General features: G+C 41.8%; 1 protein-coding gene across 2 annotated transcripts in view; it reads left to right on the plus strand.

The window, feature by feature from the left end:
- Window positions 1-18130, plus strand: part of SLC22A15 (solute carrier family 22 member 15) — a 66433-nt gene that overhangs the window by 23680 nt on the left and 24623 nt on the right. For both annotated transcript variants that reach the window (XR_012491608.1, XM_019730336.2), the window contains exons 3-5: window positions 9880-10012; window positions 10683-10847; window positions 17243-17372. Coding sequence is in view for 1 of the 2 variants with exons in the window: in XM_019730336.2 (XP_019585895.1) it covers window positions 9880-10012; window positions 10683-10847; window positions 17243-17372 (428 nt within the window). In the remaining variant the exon portion in view is untranslated. The remainder of the gene's footprint in view (window positions 1-9879; window positions 10013-10682; window positions 10848-17242; window positions 17373-18130) is intronic.

Consider the following 18130-nt stretch of genomic DNA (forward strand, 5'->3'; position numbering starts at 1 on the left):
AGTGCTAGGCAGCGGAGGAAAGAAAAGAAAGCAACCTGAGGACGATTTATTTGTCATGTGGGCACACCAGGATGTCATATAGACAGTAAATAATAAAAGGTTAATTAAAAAAATAGAAGTTTTTTTAAGTATTTGTGTTTAAAGCACACACTGTAGAACGAGATAAATCGCCGTAAAAAAAAAAAAAAGCCAAAACACTTTGGAAGTTGATTTTAAAATACGTTATTCTCTGCTTCTCACCCCCAGCCTTCTCCTTATGTTTCCCAAGCCCACAGGCCAGGTACCCTTAACTTCCTATATGACATGGAACCTTCACTTTCTTCCTTCTCGCTCTCTCCCAACCCCTGGTGCTGTTGCCCTAAGCCACAGGACCTACTTGTTTCTATTATTCCTTCTAATAGTTAATTTTTTTATCGCTTCTTGAGTGGAACACATGCTAAGGGTTAAAAAATAGAAAGTCTCTACCCAGCATGTTGTAATTTCAGTGCTTTTGATTTAAAACACTCAAATATAGTGTTAGATTACTGGCTAGCTCCAGAATTCTAAGACTTGACTAAGTCAAGCTAATAGTACCAAGAGGAAGAGATTTTGAGACAGATATTTCGGCATCAGGTCCGATCTCCACTGCTTACTTGGGTGTAATAATGAGTGGGCTGCAGTCGTATCATCGTAAAGTTGGAACTAATGATAATGGTAATGTACCTATTCTAAATGGTGGTGGTTAGGATTAGAGGAGAATATTCTGTAAAAGTTGGTTGGTTATTAATTATCTGGTTAAAAGGTGCTGCAGCCTTTCTACTTGACATAGCTTTGATACATATTTTTAGTCCTCAGGTATTAATTCATGTTTAGGATTCAAAAGCATGCAGCCCATTTTAAAGCAATGCTTTCATTTTTCAGATTATCATATTTCTGTCAGGTCAGAGTAAGGATTGCTTGGATGTGTGACATTTTCACGAGGCGTAAGGATTGATGATTTCGAGACACATTTTGTTGCTTCCTTTAAAATTTGTCTTCAAGCCTCACTCACTCTGTGGTTGATCTCATCCACGCCAGTGGCTTCAAATCCCTGTTTATGGTTGACCCGGCCCAGGTCTCTATAACCAGCTTGAATCCACTCTCTTCTCTGATGCCCCCACGCTGCCCAGGCTGACCTGTAATGACCTCTGACACCCACACCCATACTTGTTGGCCCCTGTTCCATTCTCTTTTCTTGACGTACACCAACACTTTATCCTTTCTGGGGCAATGTCCTTTATTCTCAGCCTCTAAATAGTAAGAGTTCAAATATTAAACAAAAATAGCTCTCAGGTGCTTCATTCCTACCCAGTCAGAAGTCATAATTGTCTCAACTCCCTGCATTTCTGCTTGCCTGCCTTTTTCCTTCTTTCAGAGTGAGAAGGTTCTGCATGGCTCCTCACTCCGGTATTTGCCGTGTTTATGTTCCTTTTATCTTTATTTTCCAGGCACCTGCTGTGGTTGTCTGTCCCCACTTGTGCCTGATTCCAGTGCTTTTAATGCTAGGCCCCTCAGATCCTTTGTGAGAATACAGTATTGTAAGTGAAATGTGTGAACTATGTCTAGTGATTATGGTAAGCATATGAACAAAAACACAGATGTTGTTTATTTTTTTGTTTTTCAATTACAGTTGACATTCAATATTATTTCGTACTAGTTTCAGGTGTACAGCGTAGTGGTTAGACATTTATATAATTTGCACAGCGGTCTCAGATAAGTCTAGCACCCACCTGGCACCAAACACGTTATGACAATATTATTGACTATATTCCCTATGTTCCACTTTACATCCCCGTGACTGTTTTGTAACTACCAATTTGTACTTCTTAGTCCCTTCACCTTTTTCACTCAGTCTCCCAACCCCCCTCCCATCTGGCAACCATCTTTTTGTTCTCTGTATGAGTCTATTAAGGTTTTGTTTGTTCCTTTATTTTGTTCTTTAGATTTCTCATATAAGTGAGATCATATGGTATTTGTCTTTTTCTGTCTGATTTATGTCACTTAGCATAATGCCCCCTAGGTTCATCATGTTGTCGCAAATGGTAAGATTTCATTTCTTATGACCGAGTAATAGTCTATTGTATACATGTACCACTTCTTCTTTATTCAGTCGACTATTGATGGGCACTTAGGTTGCTTCCATCTCTTGGTTATTGTGAGTAACGCTGCAGTGAACATAGGGGTGCATACTCGTAGTTCTGTTTTTAATTTTTTGGGAAGCTCCATGCTGTTTTCCACAGTGGCTGTACCAATTTGCAATCCCACCAGCGGTACACGGGGGTTCTCTTTTCTCTACATCCTCGCCAACACTTGTTGTTTGTTGATTTATTGATGATGGCCATTCTGACAGGAGTGAGATGATATCTCATTGTGGTTTTAATTTGCATTTCCCTAATGATTAGTGACGTTGAGCATCTTTTCATATGTCTATTGGCCATCTGTTTGTCCACTTTGGAGAAATGTCTATCGAGGTCCTATGCCCATTTTTTAATTGAATTGTTCGTTTTTGGGCGTTCAGTTCTATGAGTTCTTTATAAATTTTGGATATCAACTTAACCCCTTATTGGATGTTTCATTGGTGAATAGCTTGTCCCATTCAGTAGGTTGTCTTTTCATTTTGTTGATGGTTTGCTATGCAAAGACTTTTTAGTTTGATATAGTCCCATTTGTTTATTTATTTACTTACTTATTTTTGTTTGTTTCCCTTGCCCAAGAAGATATATCAGAAAAAATTAAGAGCAATGTCAGAGAGTTTACTGCCTATGTTTTCTTCGAGGAGTTTTATTGTTTTAGGTTTCACATTTCAGTCTTTAATCCATTTTGAGTTTATTTTTATTATTATTTTTTTTAATTTGGGGAAGGGGAACAGGACTTTATTGGGAAACAGTCTGTACTTCCAGGACTTTTTCCAAGTCAAGTTGTTGTCCTTTCAATCTTAGTTGTGGAAGGTGCAGCTCAGCTCCAGGTCCAGTTGCCATTGTTAGTTGCAGAGGGTGCAACTCACCATCCCTTGCAGGAGTCGAACCGACAACCTTGTGGTTGAGAGCCCGCGCTCCAACCAACTGAGCCATCTGGCACAGGCCCATGTGGGAATCAAACCGGCAACCTTCGGCATTAGGTGCACAGAGCTCCAACCGCCTGAGCCACCGGGCAGGCCCTTGAGTTTTTTCTTGTACATGGTGTAAGTAAAAATAAAAAATGTATTTGGCTAGGTCTGAAGGACTGAAATTATTTTGTCTTTATATTCTTCATTTTCTTTAATGTATCTGAAAAGAAAGTTTCTGCTTTTTCAATTTGCAAGTGATTTTTCAATTTGAAATGAATTGGTAAAAAAAAGAGCATTCATTCTGTAGCGTTAGAATTTGGCTTGTCATGTAAAGAGTATAGGAGAATCATCACTTTAATAATCTCGAGACAATTAAGGATTTGAGTGACTTATAAATTTATGATTTTTAAGATTTAAAGCCTCATAAAAAACACATTTTTCAAGAATGTCATGCTCATCTTTTTTTTTTTAGGTTTATTATAGTTTAATTTCTGATGTCCTGGTGATATGTGCTTTGGGTTTTACCTTGGTACTAAAAATTGACCAAAAGGATATGAAAATAAGTGAGCAGTTGAGTCTCGTCTGGTGGGTGATGTCTTTCCAAAACTTAAAAACAAGTTATACCAATACATTTTCTCAAATGTTATAGGACCACTCTCCTAGTATATCTTGTTTGAGCTTTGACAAAATAAAACTTGAGTTCACATTGTAGGTAAATGATAAATATGTAAATTATATTGGAAAATTTTTTAAGATTGGAAACCAAACCAAACGTTTAAGTGAAAATAGCACATGTTAGAGGAGGCGGGAATGTGGCTGATGGTTAACACATTTCCCAAGTCCTCAAGCTCCTGAGTCAACCACCCCGTTCGCCCAGATCTGTCAGGGACATCTTCTGGGTACCAGCTTCACATTCTCCCATGTGCTTTCTTAAAACCTGGCAGTGCCTTTCAGTTTTCCTACCAGTTCCTGAATATATCCCGGGAGAAACAGGGAAATGCATTAGCCCAGCCAGCACTGATCTGAAAAAAAATTACTAGAAATTACTTTGACACTGGAACTGGCAGTCTGAGAATCAGAATTTGGGGTTTGCTAGTGAAACGTCCCTTGGGCCATTTCTTCCTCAAACTGCCATCCAAGGTGATTGCTCTGCAGTTGTTGGAAGGTTGGTGTTATAGCCTTTTTGATGGATTGGAGAAGTTCTGTAAATGTGGGCAACAGAATTGTTGGTTGTGGAGTAGACACGTCAACCACTCCTTACAAAGCGCAAAACAGAAGAGTGTCAGTCTAAACATCTTGGCCATACAAACACACTAGCAGAAATTGAGCTGCAGGATAATCAAAATTGCAGGCCACATTTTAAAGGCATGAAAACTCCAAAAGGAACACCAAAGACGTGAAAAAATTAAAAGCAAGTGTTTGAGCACCAAGGTATTAAAAACAAGTACAATTAGGCCTTGTTTACTGGCCACTGTAAGAGAAGGGATATCCCTGTGATAACTACAATCCTCTCTTTTCTAGGCCAACCTGACATTTAATATTTGATTCATTTTTTGACCTGGAAAAATATCACCATAGGCCTTTCTCACCCACATATCCAAAATAAATTAGTTTTTCACAAAACGCTATTTCTTCAAAATTCCAAAACTCTTTTAATCTCTTTTATATAAAACTTTAAAATATATTTTACTCCTTGTTTTTTTGTTTTTTTTTTAACAAATCCTTAGATCAGGGCTTCTTAACACGGTTTAATCTTTTTTAGTGACTCAGGTCGTACTTCCTGTAGAGTTGGGGGATTGGAGGTCTTGAAATGGTTGGAGAATGTGGGGCAGGGGTGCTGAAGGAAATGAGTAGGAAAACTAGGGGGTGGGATCTTCAAAATCCAAACTTTGAAGTCATGCAGTTACTGAGGATGGCAGGGCCGGGACAGGGGTTCTTAACCTGATTGCCTATGAGAATCATCTGGAGACCCTAAAAGATATGCCAATGCCTGGCCCTACCCCAGTGTCCTTAGGGACCCAGGCTCCTTCCCGCTTTTGACTTGATATGTGGCCATCCTCTCATGGCCCCAGATAGAGCTCCAGCTTGTAAAGGGACATCCTAAGCACTAGGATAGTAGAAATAAAGATGGAGCAAAGGGCAGATCAGCTGTCTCTTCAGAGAAATTCCTGGAAGCTGCCACGTGATGCTTCTGCTTACATTCATTGTGCACAACTTGATAATATGGCCACACCTAATTGTAAGGGAGATTGGGACATTTAGTCTTCCTTCTTGGTAGCCATATTCCTGGCTAAACATTCTATTACCGTGGAAGAAAAGAAAAGAAGAGTGGATATTTAGAGCCTCTAATTGAGAGGGATCTAGTTCAGTAGGTGATTTCCTCAGGGGACAAGCAAACTTCAACTGGGGAAAGAATGGAAAGTACAGAGAGGTTAAGGAGGTCAGGGGTTTTCCTGATGGTGACGTTATTTCACTCCCCACCGTCCATCCCCGGTATGTCTTCATTTTCTCCTTAACCAGCTTATATTTCACTATAATACTCACTGCTTTGCAAATCCCCACAACTCCCCGCGGCCACTATCCCTCTGTGTGCTCCTGGGAAATCCCCACCTCTGTGTATGCTTAACTCCCCATCTCCTCCTTGTAAGATCGGTAACTACAGAGCTCAAAGGTGCATTCAGCTTAGCCTGGCAGTCCTACCGCATTTCCCTTGAATGGGCCGTGTCCCACTCCTGAGGGGATCCTGTGCGACATCTTCCTCCCTAGACTTCTGACTCCCCCACCACTTCCACCCCTTCCACTCTTGACCTCATTTGATATTTTCAATGAAAAGGAAATGAAGCAAGCAGGTAGGAGTTCCTTCATTGCCTGCTTCTGAACCCACAGGCTGCCTGCCTCCCTTTTGCAGTGTTACCTCCCTGCTTCTGTGAAAGGCTGACCTCTCTGCTTTGCACAGTCATGCCCATCCCGTCTTGCTTTCCTCCTGCAAGGATATCTTCTGTACTGGGTCGCTCTCATCAACATGCACACATGTTAAAAAAAACATACCAATAATCTTTGACCCCACATATCTGTCAAATATTGCCCCATTTCTTGGCTCTTCTTCACAGCCAATCTTGAGCTCAAGACTCAGATCCAAATGCTTGCTTGGCATCTCCTCTTGGATGGTTTATAGGCATCTCAACCACTGCATGTCTAAACAGAACTCTGAGTTTCTCATTACGTATCTGATATCCCCTTGCAGCCTTCTCCATCTCAATAACTGTCACCATTGTCCACTGAGTGGCTCAAAAACGTAGGTATAATCCTGGACTCTTCCTTTCTCTCCTCCCCCTTCCACGTCTCATTCATCAGCAAGTCCTGCCCATTCTGCCTTCAGAATACACCCCAAGTTCATGTACTTCTCTCCATCACCATTGCTTCTATCCTGGTCCAAGCTGCCATTACCTCTCTGACTATTGCAGCAGGCTCCTTGCTCCCACTTTTCCTACTGTATTGCATTTTCTAAGAGTGGCCAGAGTGAGCGTTAGAAACATAAATCCAGTATTTCAGCATCTTCCCTTTGCACTGGAATAAAACCCTGGCTCCTTATCATGGCTCAGGGCCCTGCATGCCCCAATGGCTGCCCACCTCTGTGGCCTCATTTCATACCATCTCCACGAGAGACGCACTGGTGTGTCTTCCTCTAGGGCCGTTGCACTTACCCTCAACGTCACAAATGTCACCTCCCCAGAGAAGCCTTCCCTGAATACCCTATTTAAAGGGGTTTCCCCCCAGTCTTTCCCTATGTGTTTACTTGTGTAATGCCTATCTTCCTCCACTGGCACTTGTTCGCCGTGAGGGCAGGGACCATGTCTAGCTCATTCACATCTGTATTCCCAGTCTTTCGAATAGTTATTAACCCCTAGTAGAAACTAATCAAATATTTATTGAATCCCCAAATGAAAAATGTCAGGAGCATAGTTCGTTTTTGTGTCGTATGGCTTCCATCACTCTTATTTAAATGATGGCGGCCACTAAGAGCTGTGACTTCCTAAGGGCTAGGCAAAACAAGGGTATTGTACCTTGTTGAGCATTACGTGTGAAGAACAGGAGACTTTAGAAGTAAAGCACAGCCGTTATCCTTGTTTATTTTCCAATGCCTGAATTTTGTTTTTGTTGTTGCTGCGCTTAGATGTACAGAAGCTGTGTTGTCAAGATCTTTATCGGTTCAGTCTCACAGAAAATACAAGAGAAGAGAAGCTACATTGCTCTGGGCCATAGTGACTGGTTGTCAAAGCTTGGGAGAGGAGTGGTTTGAAAGGTGAAGAAGGAACAACCAACAGAGGTGCCTTGCTGCAAGTTTTCAAGGAGGGGCTTTTCACCACCCTGTCTTTGCTGATTCTATGAAAGGAGCTGCAAAGGGGCAAGATGAACATTCTCTTGGTCCTCTGAGGTTACCTCTGCAACACAGGTTGACTTTTACCTTTATAACCAAAGATCGCCTTAATGCGTCTCTAGACAGGGCTTTAGATAATGGCATTCCTTCTTGGGTTAGATTAACTTGCTAGGGCAGCTCACAGAACTCAGGAAAGCATTATACTGACTAGATCACTGGCTTATTATAAAAGGATATAACTCATAAACAGCCCGATGAAAGAGACACATAGGACAAGGCATGTGGAAAGGGGCACAGAGCTTCCATGCTCTCTGTGGGTGTGCCAGAAGCTCCCCATGGTCCCCAACCTGGAAGCTCTCTGAACCCCATCCTTTTGGGTTTTTAATGGAGGCTTCATTACATTGTCATGATGGATGAAATTACTGGCCATTGGCCATTGATTCAACCTCCAGTCCCTCTCCTCTCTATGGAAGCCTGGGGGTAGGGCTGAACGTTCCAAGCCTCTGATCACGTGGTTGGTTCCTCTGGCAGCCGTCCCCCATCTCAGGGGCTTTCCAAAAGTCACTTCATTAACATATACTCAGGTGTGGTTGAAAGGGGCTTGTAAATAACAAGACCGCCTTTCACCTTTATTGCTCTGAAGATTTTTAGGAACTAGGAACAAAACTAATGATTATAACAACAAATGCCCCTGTGGCTCTTAGGAGATTACACAGGGTTCGGGAGCCATGTGCTAGGAACAGTGGATGAAGACCACATATATATTTCTTACTGTACATTGCTTATATTTGTTAACCAAAAGATAAAAAGGCTATATAATTAGAGGCAACAAGCTTTATTCAAGATCCAAAAGAATAGCACTGAATAGAATTCTCGACGCCCTGATGCAGGCAGAAACCCACGTAGTGTTCTGATCAGGAGTGGGAGGCAAGGGGTGTTTATAACAAAGGGAAGGGGAACGATTACATGAATATACAGAAGCAATTTCTATGAGTGTTAATAAGCTAACACAGTGATGCTCATTCTAAAGAATGTCTTTAATTTTCAGTCAGTAGTTATGACAGTTGTCTGGGGTTGAAGCCCTGTCCGAAGATTGTTTTGCCCAGTTTGAACTTTCCAAAGGTTTGAGGAATAAGACAGTTCCTTTGGGATGGCAGCTTCAACTAGGTTTTAAAATGGCTGTTTCTATTTTTTTTTTTTACACACTCATAAATAGAACCGTACAATATTTGTGCCTTTTGTGTGTGAGGAAAGAGAGATGGTGGGGAATATATAAAAGGGAGTCACTTTAACCAAGCTGCTAAAATTATTACCATTATGAAGACTGAGGCATGAAGAAAGAGTCTCTTCTTGTTCTAATTAGCCTGGGCACTTAAACGTTTTGAACTTTCCAGCCTTACGTTTATGCCGTGATGTACATCTGGACCTCTAGATAACCTTCTAATTAACCTCTGAAGGGCCCACATACCCAGACCTCTTGATTCCCCCTTGAAGGACCTGGCATCCATCAGCCTGACTGATAACCATCCCAGACCAACCCTAGGGCTAAGCATGCAGGACTGATAATTCTCAAGAATGTGCTTTTTACTATAAGGACTTTTAACTTTTCTTTCTAAGTTGGAACACTTCTCGATTTTTGCCTAGCTGTGTAATAAATCTTTCTCATTCATTTCTAGCAAAGCCTCCAGACTCTTTTTGAGTTTGTTCGACTCTCTGCTTATTTTACTTAGCATGACGTCCTCAGGGTGCATCCATGTGGTAGCATATGTGAGAATTTCCTTCCTTTTTAAGGCTGTATACTGTTCCATCATGTGTATATAGCACACTTTGTTTCTTTATCCATCTCTTGATGGACATTTGGGTTGATTCCACCTTTTGGCCACTGTGAGTAATGCTGCTATGAACGTTAGTGTACGGATATCTGCTTGAGTCCCTGCTTTCCATTCTTTTGTGTATATATCCAAGAAATGGAATTATTGGATCGTATGGTAATTATATGTTTAATTTTTTGGGAAAAGTATTTAAGGGACTTTAAACCCATTAATCTAGTGGAGAAAAGGGCTGTTTGTTTGTTGCCTCATATATGCCGTGTAGTATGTTAGGTGTCAGAGAAATGGAAATCAATAGGACATGGCTCCTGTTACCTAGAGACACTGGGTCTCCTGTGTCCAGGGCTCTAATAAGATGTGTGTACAGTACTATGGGAGCACATTACAATAACAATGATTTCTAATGTTTCTGAAGACAGAATCTCTTTGGCTGTTTTCCAAGATGGATGCTCTACTGAATTCTGGTTAATAGTGGGTAATGTGGTGGAGAAGTTGCAGTGTACCTGTTTTGTTGTACATTTGTTTTGTTTTTGTTTTTTAATAGCTAACTCAATTCACCCTTCTTTTCTGTGACCTAATTGTCTCTCTTCTGTTTCTTCTTCCTCTAGTGGTTTTTAATTGCCAACCGATCTTACAAAGTCAGCGCAGCAAGCTCTTTTTTCTTCAGCGGTGTGTTTGTGGGCGTGATCTCATTTGGTCAGCTTTCGGATCGCTTCGGAAGGAAAAAAGTCTATCTCACAGGTAATCGAGTAGAGTGTTCATGAACTGAATAAGAGAACATATTTCCCTAAGGTTCTCAGGGAAATGATAAGGGGACTCTTTCCTTAAGGCTCTCAGGGAATTGCCATGTGGACCCAGAACTGGTTTTTATTACACTGACAAGAGGCCAAACGGCAGCCAGAGTTGATTCTGGCCGAGCATTTTCAAGTGACCAGTGTCACTGCAGAAGACCAGATATTCTCACTGCAAGCTTTTCATAGATGACAGTGCTTTCTGCAGCCCCCAAATTCCAATTCATGCCATGTTTCTAAGGAGAACAAAGATTGAGAAATCCTGCTAGATCCATTTCCTTATATCTTGTGTGTTGATTCATTTCAAATGAGCGCCACAGTATAGTTCTCTTGACAAGCTGGGTGAGAGCTAGGATTTTTAAATTTCCAGCATTATTGTGAATAATTGAAAATGGCGTGATTGACAGATGTTAACTTGTAGCAAAGAAAGAAAACCGTAGTTGTTATTTATAATTTTTAAAAGAAACCATTAAAAAAACAAAAACAACAAAAAAACAACCATAGCTCAGAAAAGTGAAGTTTACAGAGATTTATCTTTATAAACTAATGGATATAATTGATTACTTTCCCCAAATGCTGTTTTGCCTCCGGAGTATTGAATGCCGTTCCTCTCTTTCTAGGATTTGCCCTTGATATCTTATTCGCGATTGCAAATGGGTTTTCCCCCTCATACGAGTTCTTTGTAATAACCCGCTTCCTGGTGGGCGTGATGAATGGAGGCATGTCGCTGGTGGCTTTCGTCCTGCTGAACGAATGTGTGGGCACCGCCTACTGGGCTCTTGCAGGTACTGCTTCAATCTCTGCAGTTACAGAGATGTGTAGCTGCTCCCCCAAACCTTGTAGGGAACCGATTTAACCCTAGAGTCTAAAAGTGCATTTGGACTTAAGATGCTCTATCCAACTAAGAATAATAGATTTGCTTTCCTGACTTTGTTCTGTATGCCCTTGAGTGAGTCACTTTATTTGTATTCCTCTGGAAAGTCTCCCCTGGGTCTGCCTCATAGATGGAGAGCTGGCCCCTGAGCTTCACCGATTGTCTGCATATCATGGTGAGTGCCGATGTCCTCAGAAGGGCCTAACTGCTTTTTACCTTAACCTGAAAAATAGTTCAGAGATAGGCAATACTAGAAACTCTTTCTCAGAGCCTTCTTGGTTTTTTTATTTAATCCTAGTCTCATAGGCCTTTCTCGTTTTTACTGTTCTCTTCAAGTCAGCAGACAGTACGACTGGAGCATTTCTGCACAGATGTTTAAGTTTCAAAATTGAGGCCACAGTCTGTATTATTTTTAACTCTCCCATCATCTTCTCAGTGTAGTAAAATAACTGATTTTAAAAGTTTCTTTGACTTAGAATAATGTCTTGGGACAGTGTCTGCATCTGAGACTCCACTTTGTGGACTGTAGGTTTGCCATGGTAACTTTTTGTTTGTGTTGCTTTTCATTCATTTGACACTTATTGAGCCCCATTGAGGGTCTTGGACTGATATGGGACACAAGTTGATCGTGTCATTTACAGACGTGTGTCTGAGTGAGGGCATAGATGAGAGAGTGCCAGCTGCCATTTGCTGAGCCAGCTACATGCCAGCTACCACACTAGGCACTTGACACAGATCTGTAATGTTCCCAGAGCTTACAAGTTAAGAATTTCTCCCTGCATCTCATGGATGAGGAAACTGAGCCTCTGGAAGGTGAGGTGATATGCTCATGACTGATAGGGCCAGGATGGTCACCTGGGGCTGGTTGACACCCAGGCTCAGGTCGTCCCGCTGTTCCCCAAGGACTCTCTTCTTGGAACTTCAGTATAACCACTGAACTGCTGTCCAAGCTGAAGTACACAGAGGGCTGGACAAGTTAGAAGCAGGCTGGCGAGCAGGAGACACCAGCTGCATCCCAGCTGGACAGTGCCTGCACGGTAGGTGCTGTATGACTCACTGCATCTAGAGCAGCCCCCAAAGCCCTTGAAAATAGGCTGCTTTCTTCCCCAGCCCAGCTCCTCAACTAGGACCAGTGAGAAAACTTCCTCTGAGTTGTCAGTTAGCACTGAGACTTGAATGGCAGTTTTTCGAGACATGGAGTCAGACTTGCTGGGACTTTCCAAGAGATTAGTAATGATGGTGACCTTCCACGTCATCCAGGGAAGACACAAAGGCACTCCGTCCTGTGCTTAGGGTGTTCCTGAGTCCGAAATCGTGCTCACGTAGGACGTCACGAGTACCTACGTCCCAGATGCTGTTTCCGGTACCTACCTAGCACATTCCTCTCTTAGAATATTCACGTTTGGCTTTAGTTGTTCCCTGAAGAAGATGCTGTTTTATAAAACACGTACGCAGCCCCCTCCCTTCCAGATCATCTAGGATTATTCCTGCCCTGTTTCATGCTTTGGTAAAAAAAGAAGAAAAACCTCCTGGTCGTTTGTACCCTTGCCAGTTTCCTAAAGCCATTGAGGATTCCTCTGAAACTATTTTAACCTCCCATTCTTGCCCTTGAAGCTGGGTTACGATGAGGCGATTAAAATGTCTGTAACTAAGAAAAAAGGGAGAAAGGAAAAAAACCTGCAGCTGTGGAACCAGGTGGTTGCGAAATTCAATGTGAAATTACAGTGATTCTGAGAGAACTCCCGGAAGGCCAGTGCACTGACCTGCTCCCAGGATGGGAGGATGCTTCTGACGATACCTGGAACTCTTGTGTGTGAGGTTTCCTTCTCTCCCCCACATTCCGGGGTCTTCCGCAGACTGCTGTCCTCGGCCTTGGTTTTGGTTCTCTCCAGCACAGTCTTATATGCTCCTGTGGCTTCAAATATGCTAATGAACTGTAAGAAGTTGGGTGGGGGTGGGGGTGGGGGGGCTAAATGTTTAGCAAGAGGGGATTAATTGGAAGTAGCCTAATTGTTTAGCAGTAAACAAAGGAATTTGGAAGCTTATGCTTGATTACGAAATAATATTTGCAGTTTGTATGAAATACTAAGTAAAGTATGTATACGAGTAGAAAAGTATACGTATAAACTGAAAATATCCATTTTAACCAATTTGCAGTGTAGCGCTTAATAAGAATGAGGGTAATTGAAAATTATTGAGAATTAAACAATAAAATACTAAAGCTGTGAAAAATTTTCCATTAATATATTTATTTGCTCTGTCCTTATATTAATATCTTACCACAAAAGGAATTGATGTCCACTATAAAATGAAATCCAGAAATAAGTACAAGTGAAGTATAAAGACTACATCCAGTCCTCCCCACAATGATTATCATATTGCTATGTATCCAGCCAGAGCTTTTCCTTTGCATATCTGTTCCACAGCATTCATTTATCAAACAGACCCTGCCACAGACCAGACTCTGCTTTTTTAGGCACGTAGGATAAAACGGTAGACAAAATAGGGGTGGGTAGGGGAAGGTCCTTGCTCTCATGGAGGTTACGTTTTAATCAGGTAATCAAACAAATATGAGGTAATATCAGAAAATTGTAAGTACAGTGAGGAAAATGTAACAGCGTAAGTGCCTAGACGGGGATTGCAGGGGATAGTTACATTAAATGGGATCGTTGGAGAAAACCTTGATGTAGGTGTTTGATCTAAGACGTGAATAAGGAGGTGACTTAGTCGTGTGACATTCTGCGAGAGCATTCCAGCCAGATGGAATGGCAAGGACCAAGGTCCTGTGGTAGGAATGAGCTTCTCTGAGGACCTGAAAAGACGCCTGCAGCTGCAGTGTGGAGAGGCAGAAGGAGATTGGAGTAAGATGGTATTGGAGGGACTAGATGACGTAAGGCCCATGGTGGGCCAAATGGGGAATTTGTTTCTTTACGCAAAGTGCAGTGGGAAGCCACTGGGCAAATTAAGTAGAGGAACGAGAGGCGATAGGATGTTACATACAGAGAGATCACCCGGTAGGTGTGTGAAGAATGGATTATAGCAAGAGCAGAAATTGAGAGGTCATTCAGGAAGCGGTGGTGCTTGGCCCCAAAATCCGATGGTGGCTGAGACAAGGTGGGAGTCCTGGGGGAGGAGGAAAGAGGGTGCATTTGAGCTGGTTTTGGGTGGGAACGTGACTTGCTAAAGAATCAGCAGAGAGGGCAAGAGGAAGAGGAATCAAGGAGAATTCGTGGCTTATGCTTGAAAACTGGATGGATCATTGGTGCCATTTACTAAAATAAAGTCATCACCATGCATTATTTTCTAACCTGCTGACATGTGACTTCGAGTAGTGCACACTGAGCAGGAAACAGCAGACTTGAAATTAATTTAAAATAAGCAAACATCTGAAAAACAAGCAAAAATATCCGAAGGCCCGTAAACAGTTAACAGGACCATCTGTAGTGTTCCAGAATTACAGTGTGCAAAAGTGGTAATTTGAAATGTTCATTTTTTAAATTAAATTTGTTAACCATATATCCTAGAACCTTCCCATCTCTACATCTCCACACTTTATCCCTGTTATCATTTCCTGGCATACATGTGCAACCTCTTGCTGGACATTAGATAGGAACGTCTGTTGGCCCCTGAAATAAAAAGAGTTGCTTTCTTTCATCTAAAAAAATCTCCATTATCTTCTGGGACCTCTGTCTATGGTAAAGTCATTACAGAATTTAAAATCATCAAACTAGAACCTTTGAATCATTTCTTCTCGCCCATCAGATCCAACTGATAGCAGATCTTACTGATTGTGACAGAGATTCAACTCTGATGAATCTATGGATAAAGGGAAATCATTTGGTTAACATGACGGAACCCAGAAGAGCCCGTCCTTGGAGATGGCCAGAACCTGGAAGTCAGAAGCTTCCCCTCTCTGTTCCCCGTCCTGTCTAAGAAGCTTCCTCTGCTCAGTCAGGGATGGTGCCCAGCAGCTCTCAGGTTTCACCACCACGCCCAGTATTTAAAATCCTGGATAAAAGCTCTGATTGGCCAGGCTGGGGTCACCCGTGCAGCTAGGGGAGCTCTGATTGGTGCCCCCCTCTCGAACTGCAGGGATGAAGTAAGGGGAGGTCAGCTCTCCAAGACAACCAAGGGGTGTACTTAGAATTAGGGGTGCAAGGTAGACAATATTTTGTAATAGACACTCACCACAGGAGGCTTTCAGATAGCTTTCGGGAGGAGGTTACTAGATATGCTGGGCTCTATCCATATTATAGTAGGACAGTATAACTGACATTTGCATAGCATGCAGCATTTTATCTGAAACTAACAAGTACCCTTCGCAGTAGGCGTTGCTTCTTTTTCACTGATGAGGGAACTGAAGCTCAGAGACATTTAGTGATTTGCCCATCGTCACACAGCAGCATGGAACAGAAGTAGGGTCTGAACTTGGTCCCTCTGAAAAGGTCCCATCCCATGGACTCACTTCTTTTTTGTCTGCATTGTTGTCGGTGGCTACTGAGCGCTCAGAACTGTTCTGAGCAAGGACAAAATGCCTTATTCTTGGAAACCAACTGTTATCTGACGCACTGTAATGAACCTGGAATAGCTACCGCTTATCTTAAATCACAGTGTCCCCATTCCCTTACTTACCGGACCACGCGTTCTGAGTTGGTGTTCCGAGAACCTCTGAACATGCTGTCATGTCAGCTGTCCCTTTTGCCTCACTAAGTAAACAGTACACAAGTTATTATTTCTAGTTGTAGGTTGGGAATCTATGAACAAGAATAAAAGAAAACATTTGTTTGGCAGGATTGTCGTAGAAAAGTTTTATAACAGGATTAACAAAGTCCTGTTGCCGTGGGATGCCCACAGAAGCCTGCCTTCCCCTCGAAGGGGGCGCTGAGTGAGGAATGTAACAGAATGCAGTCTCTCTGGTCAGACCACCAGGGTACGAGCCCCAATCATGCCACATGCAGCTCCGTGTCCTTAGATGGCGGTACCTAACCTCTCTGAGCTATTCTCTCCCTCCGTATATGGCTAATAGTGGCAACTGCTTTACAGGACAATGTACTTTGTTTCCCCAAAAATAAGACCTAGCCGGACCATCAGCTCTAATTCGTCTTTTGGAGCAAAAATTAATATAAGAGGTATTTATGTTATATTATACCCAGTCTTGTGTTATATTAAAATAAGATTGTGTCTTATATTATATAAGACCTGGTCTTATATTAAAATAAGACCCAGTATTATATTTATTATATTATATTATATTATATTATATTATATTATATTATATTATATTATATTATATTATACCTGCTCTTATATTAAAATAAGACTCGGTATTATATTATATTATATTATATTATATTATATTATATTATATTATATTATATTATATTATATTATATTATATTGACCTGGTATTATATTATATTATATTATATTATACCCAGTCTTACATTAAAATAAGACCGGGTCTTATATTAATTTTTGCTTCGAAACACGCATTAGAGCTGATGGTCCGGCTAGGTCTTATTTTCGGGGAAACACAGTATGTAAAAGGCTTAATGCTCAATAAATAGTTGCTATTCTATAAATAAATAGTAGTTATTTTTACTAGTAGTGATAGTAGCAGTTATAGAAAGTGTGACAGAGGTAAAGAATTTGCAAGTATATTGGGCAAGCCAGTGGGTTTAATACCCATCTCAGCATTTATTTCAAAAGACACAGGATTCTTAACAATCCCATGGTTGATTTTTTTTTTTTTTTTCCTATCAGTGTGCTGACAAAAATCCATGCTTCGTGGAGCTAATATTCTACTTTGGGAGAGACAGACAAGAAACAAATAAATATAAAACGTTATCTATCTGGTGGTGATAAGTAGGGAAGGGAAATAGGGAGAACTGAGAGGTAGGTTGTGATTTAAAATAAGGATTTCAGGGACAACTTCTGTGACAAAGATGCAGTCCCAGTATTGCAATAATCTCATGGCCTAAAATCCTTATCGCCAGATAACAAGCCATATTTCCAAGCCTGAGCCATGGGCCCGGGCAGATGTCAGTACAATGTGCAGTGCAGAAAGCACATGGCACACCCTTCAAATGCATCCTGACCACAGGTGGTTTGTATTTGTCATCTCTCCTTCCTCCTAGTCCCCTCCTTTGGTGCTCTCTCTTCTATCATATCATCTGATGCTCAGTATTTGTATGGGTTTTTCTTTTCTGATGGCATCTCACAAGGAAGGAGTTGGCGCTGTGACTTGGGTTGGGAATGGTCTGAAGATGGTGCCTCTTCAATAACAGTCTCTTTTCCCCGAATTAGGGTCGATTGGCGGCCTCTTCTTCGCAGTTGGCATTGCCCAGTACGCCCTGTTGGGGTACTTCATCCGCTCCTGGAGAACCCTGGCCGTGCTGGTTAACCTGGAGGGAACAGTGGTCTTTCTCTTATCTCTGTAAGTACTTTTTCCTCGTGTAGTTTTAATTCAACAAGCAGAAGGAGTGTCTTCCGACGATGGGTCAATGAGCAACGTTATTCCCTTTCAGGAGTTTACCTGAACTGACTGGGGTGAAGAACTAAATTCTGCAAGCGCTCCAAAGCTTGGCAGCAACTGGGAAGAGAGATGCTAAATAATTCAGATTGCAGGTATCCCTTGTTTACAGTAACCTCTCAGTAGACTGCATTTTATCCTTCAAATGGTGACCTAGGGTACCCGTTTCTTTTTTAACCTACTGCCTCAAGCTTCAAGATCTTCAGGCTGGATCAGATCATGTGCTAAATATGAGACTGAGGTCTGATTTTGTAGAACACTCTGTTCGTATTGAATATGTACTATAATAGCAATGCCTCATCCTACAGACGAGTGTCATTTCAGGGCCTCGAGTTGTGGCCTTGGGAAGATTTTCAGACATGGGAGAAACCCTCAGTGTGCGTGGGCTCACCTCAGTAAAAGGACAATTTCCTGGTCAGGGCAGGGTTTATGAATGACTCACCCAAAGGGTCCCACTGTGGTGCTCTAAATGCTAAAAGGCGAGCCACCAACATAGGGCTGTCTTAATGTGCTTATGAAGTTTTAATGTGCTTCTGAAAGGTTTTCTCCCGAGGTATCAGACCTCTGATTTTAATCATTAAAATCTTTGGGATAAATACAGTTTCTCAGCCGGTGGTACCAGCTTTTTTCTGTGCCAGAAAGCGAGGGATACCTGTAGTAGA

The sequence above is a fragment of the Rhinolophus sinicus genome, linkage group LG14 (genome assembly GCF_036562045.2).
Source record: "Rhinolophus sinicus isolate RSC01 linkage group LG14, ASM3656204v1, whole genome shotgun sequence".
NCBI lineage: Eukaryota > Metazoa > Chordata > Mammalia > Chiroptera > Rhinolophidae > Rhinolophus > Rhinolophus sinicus.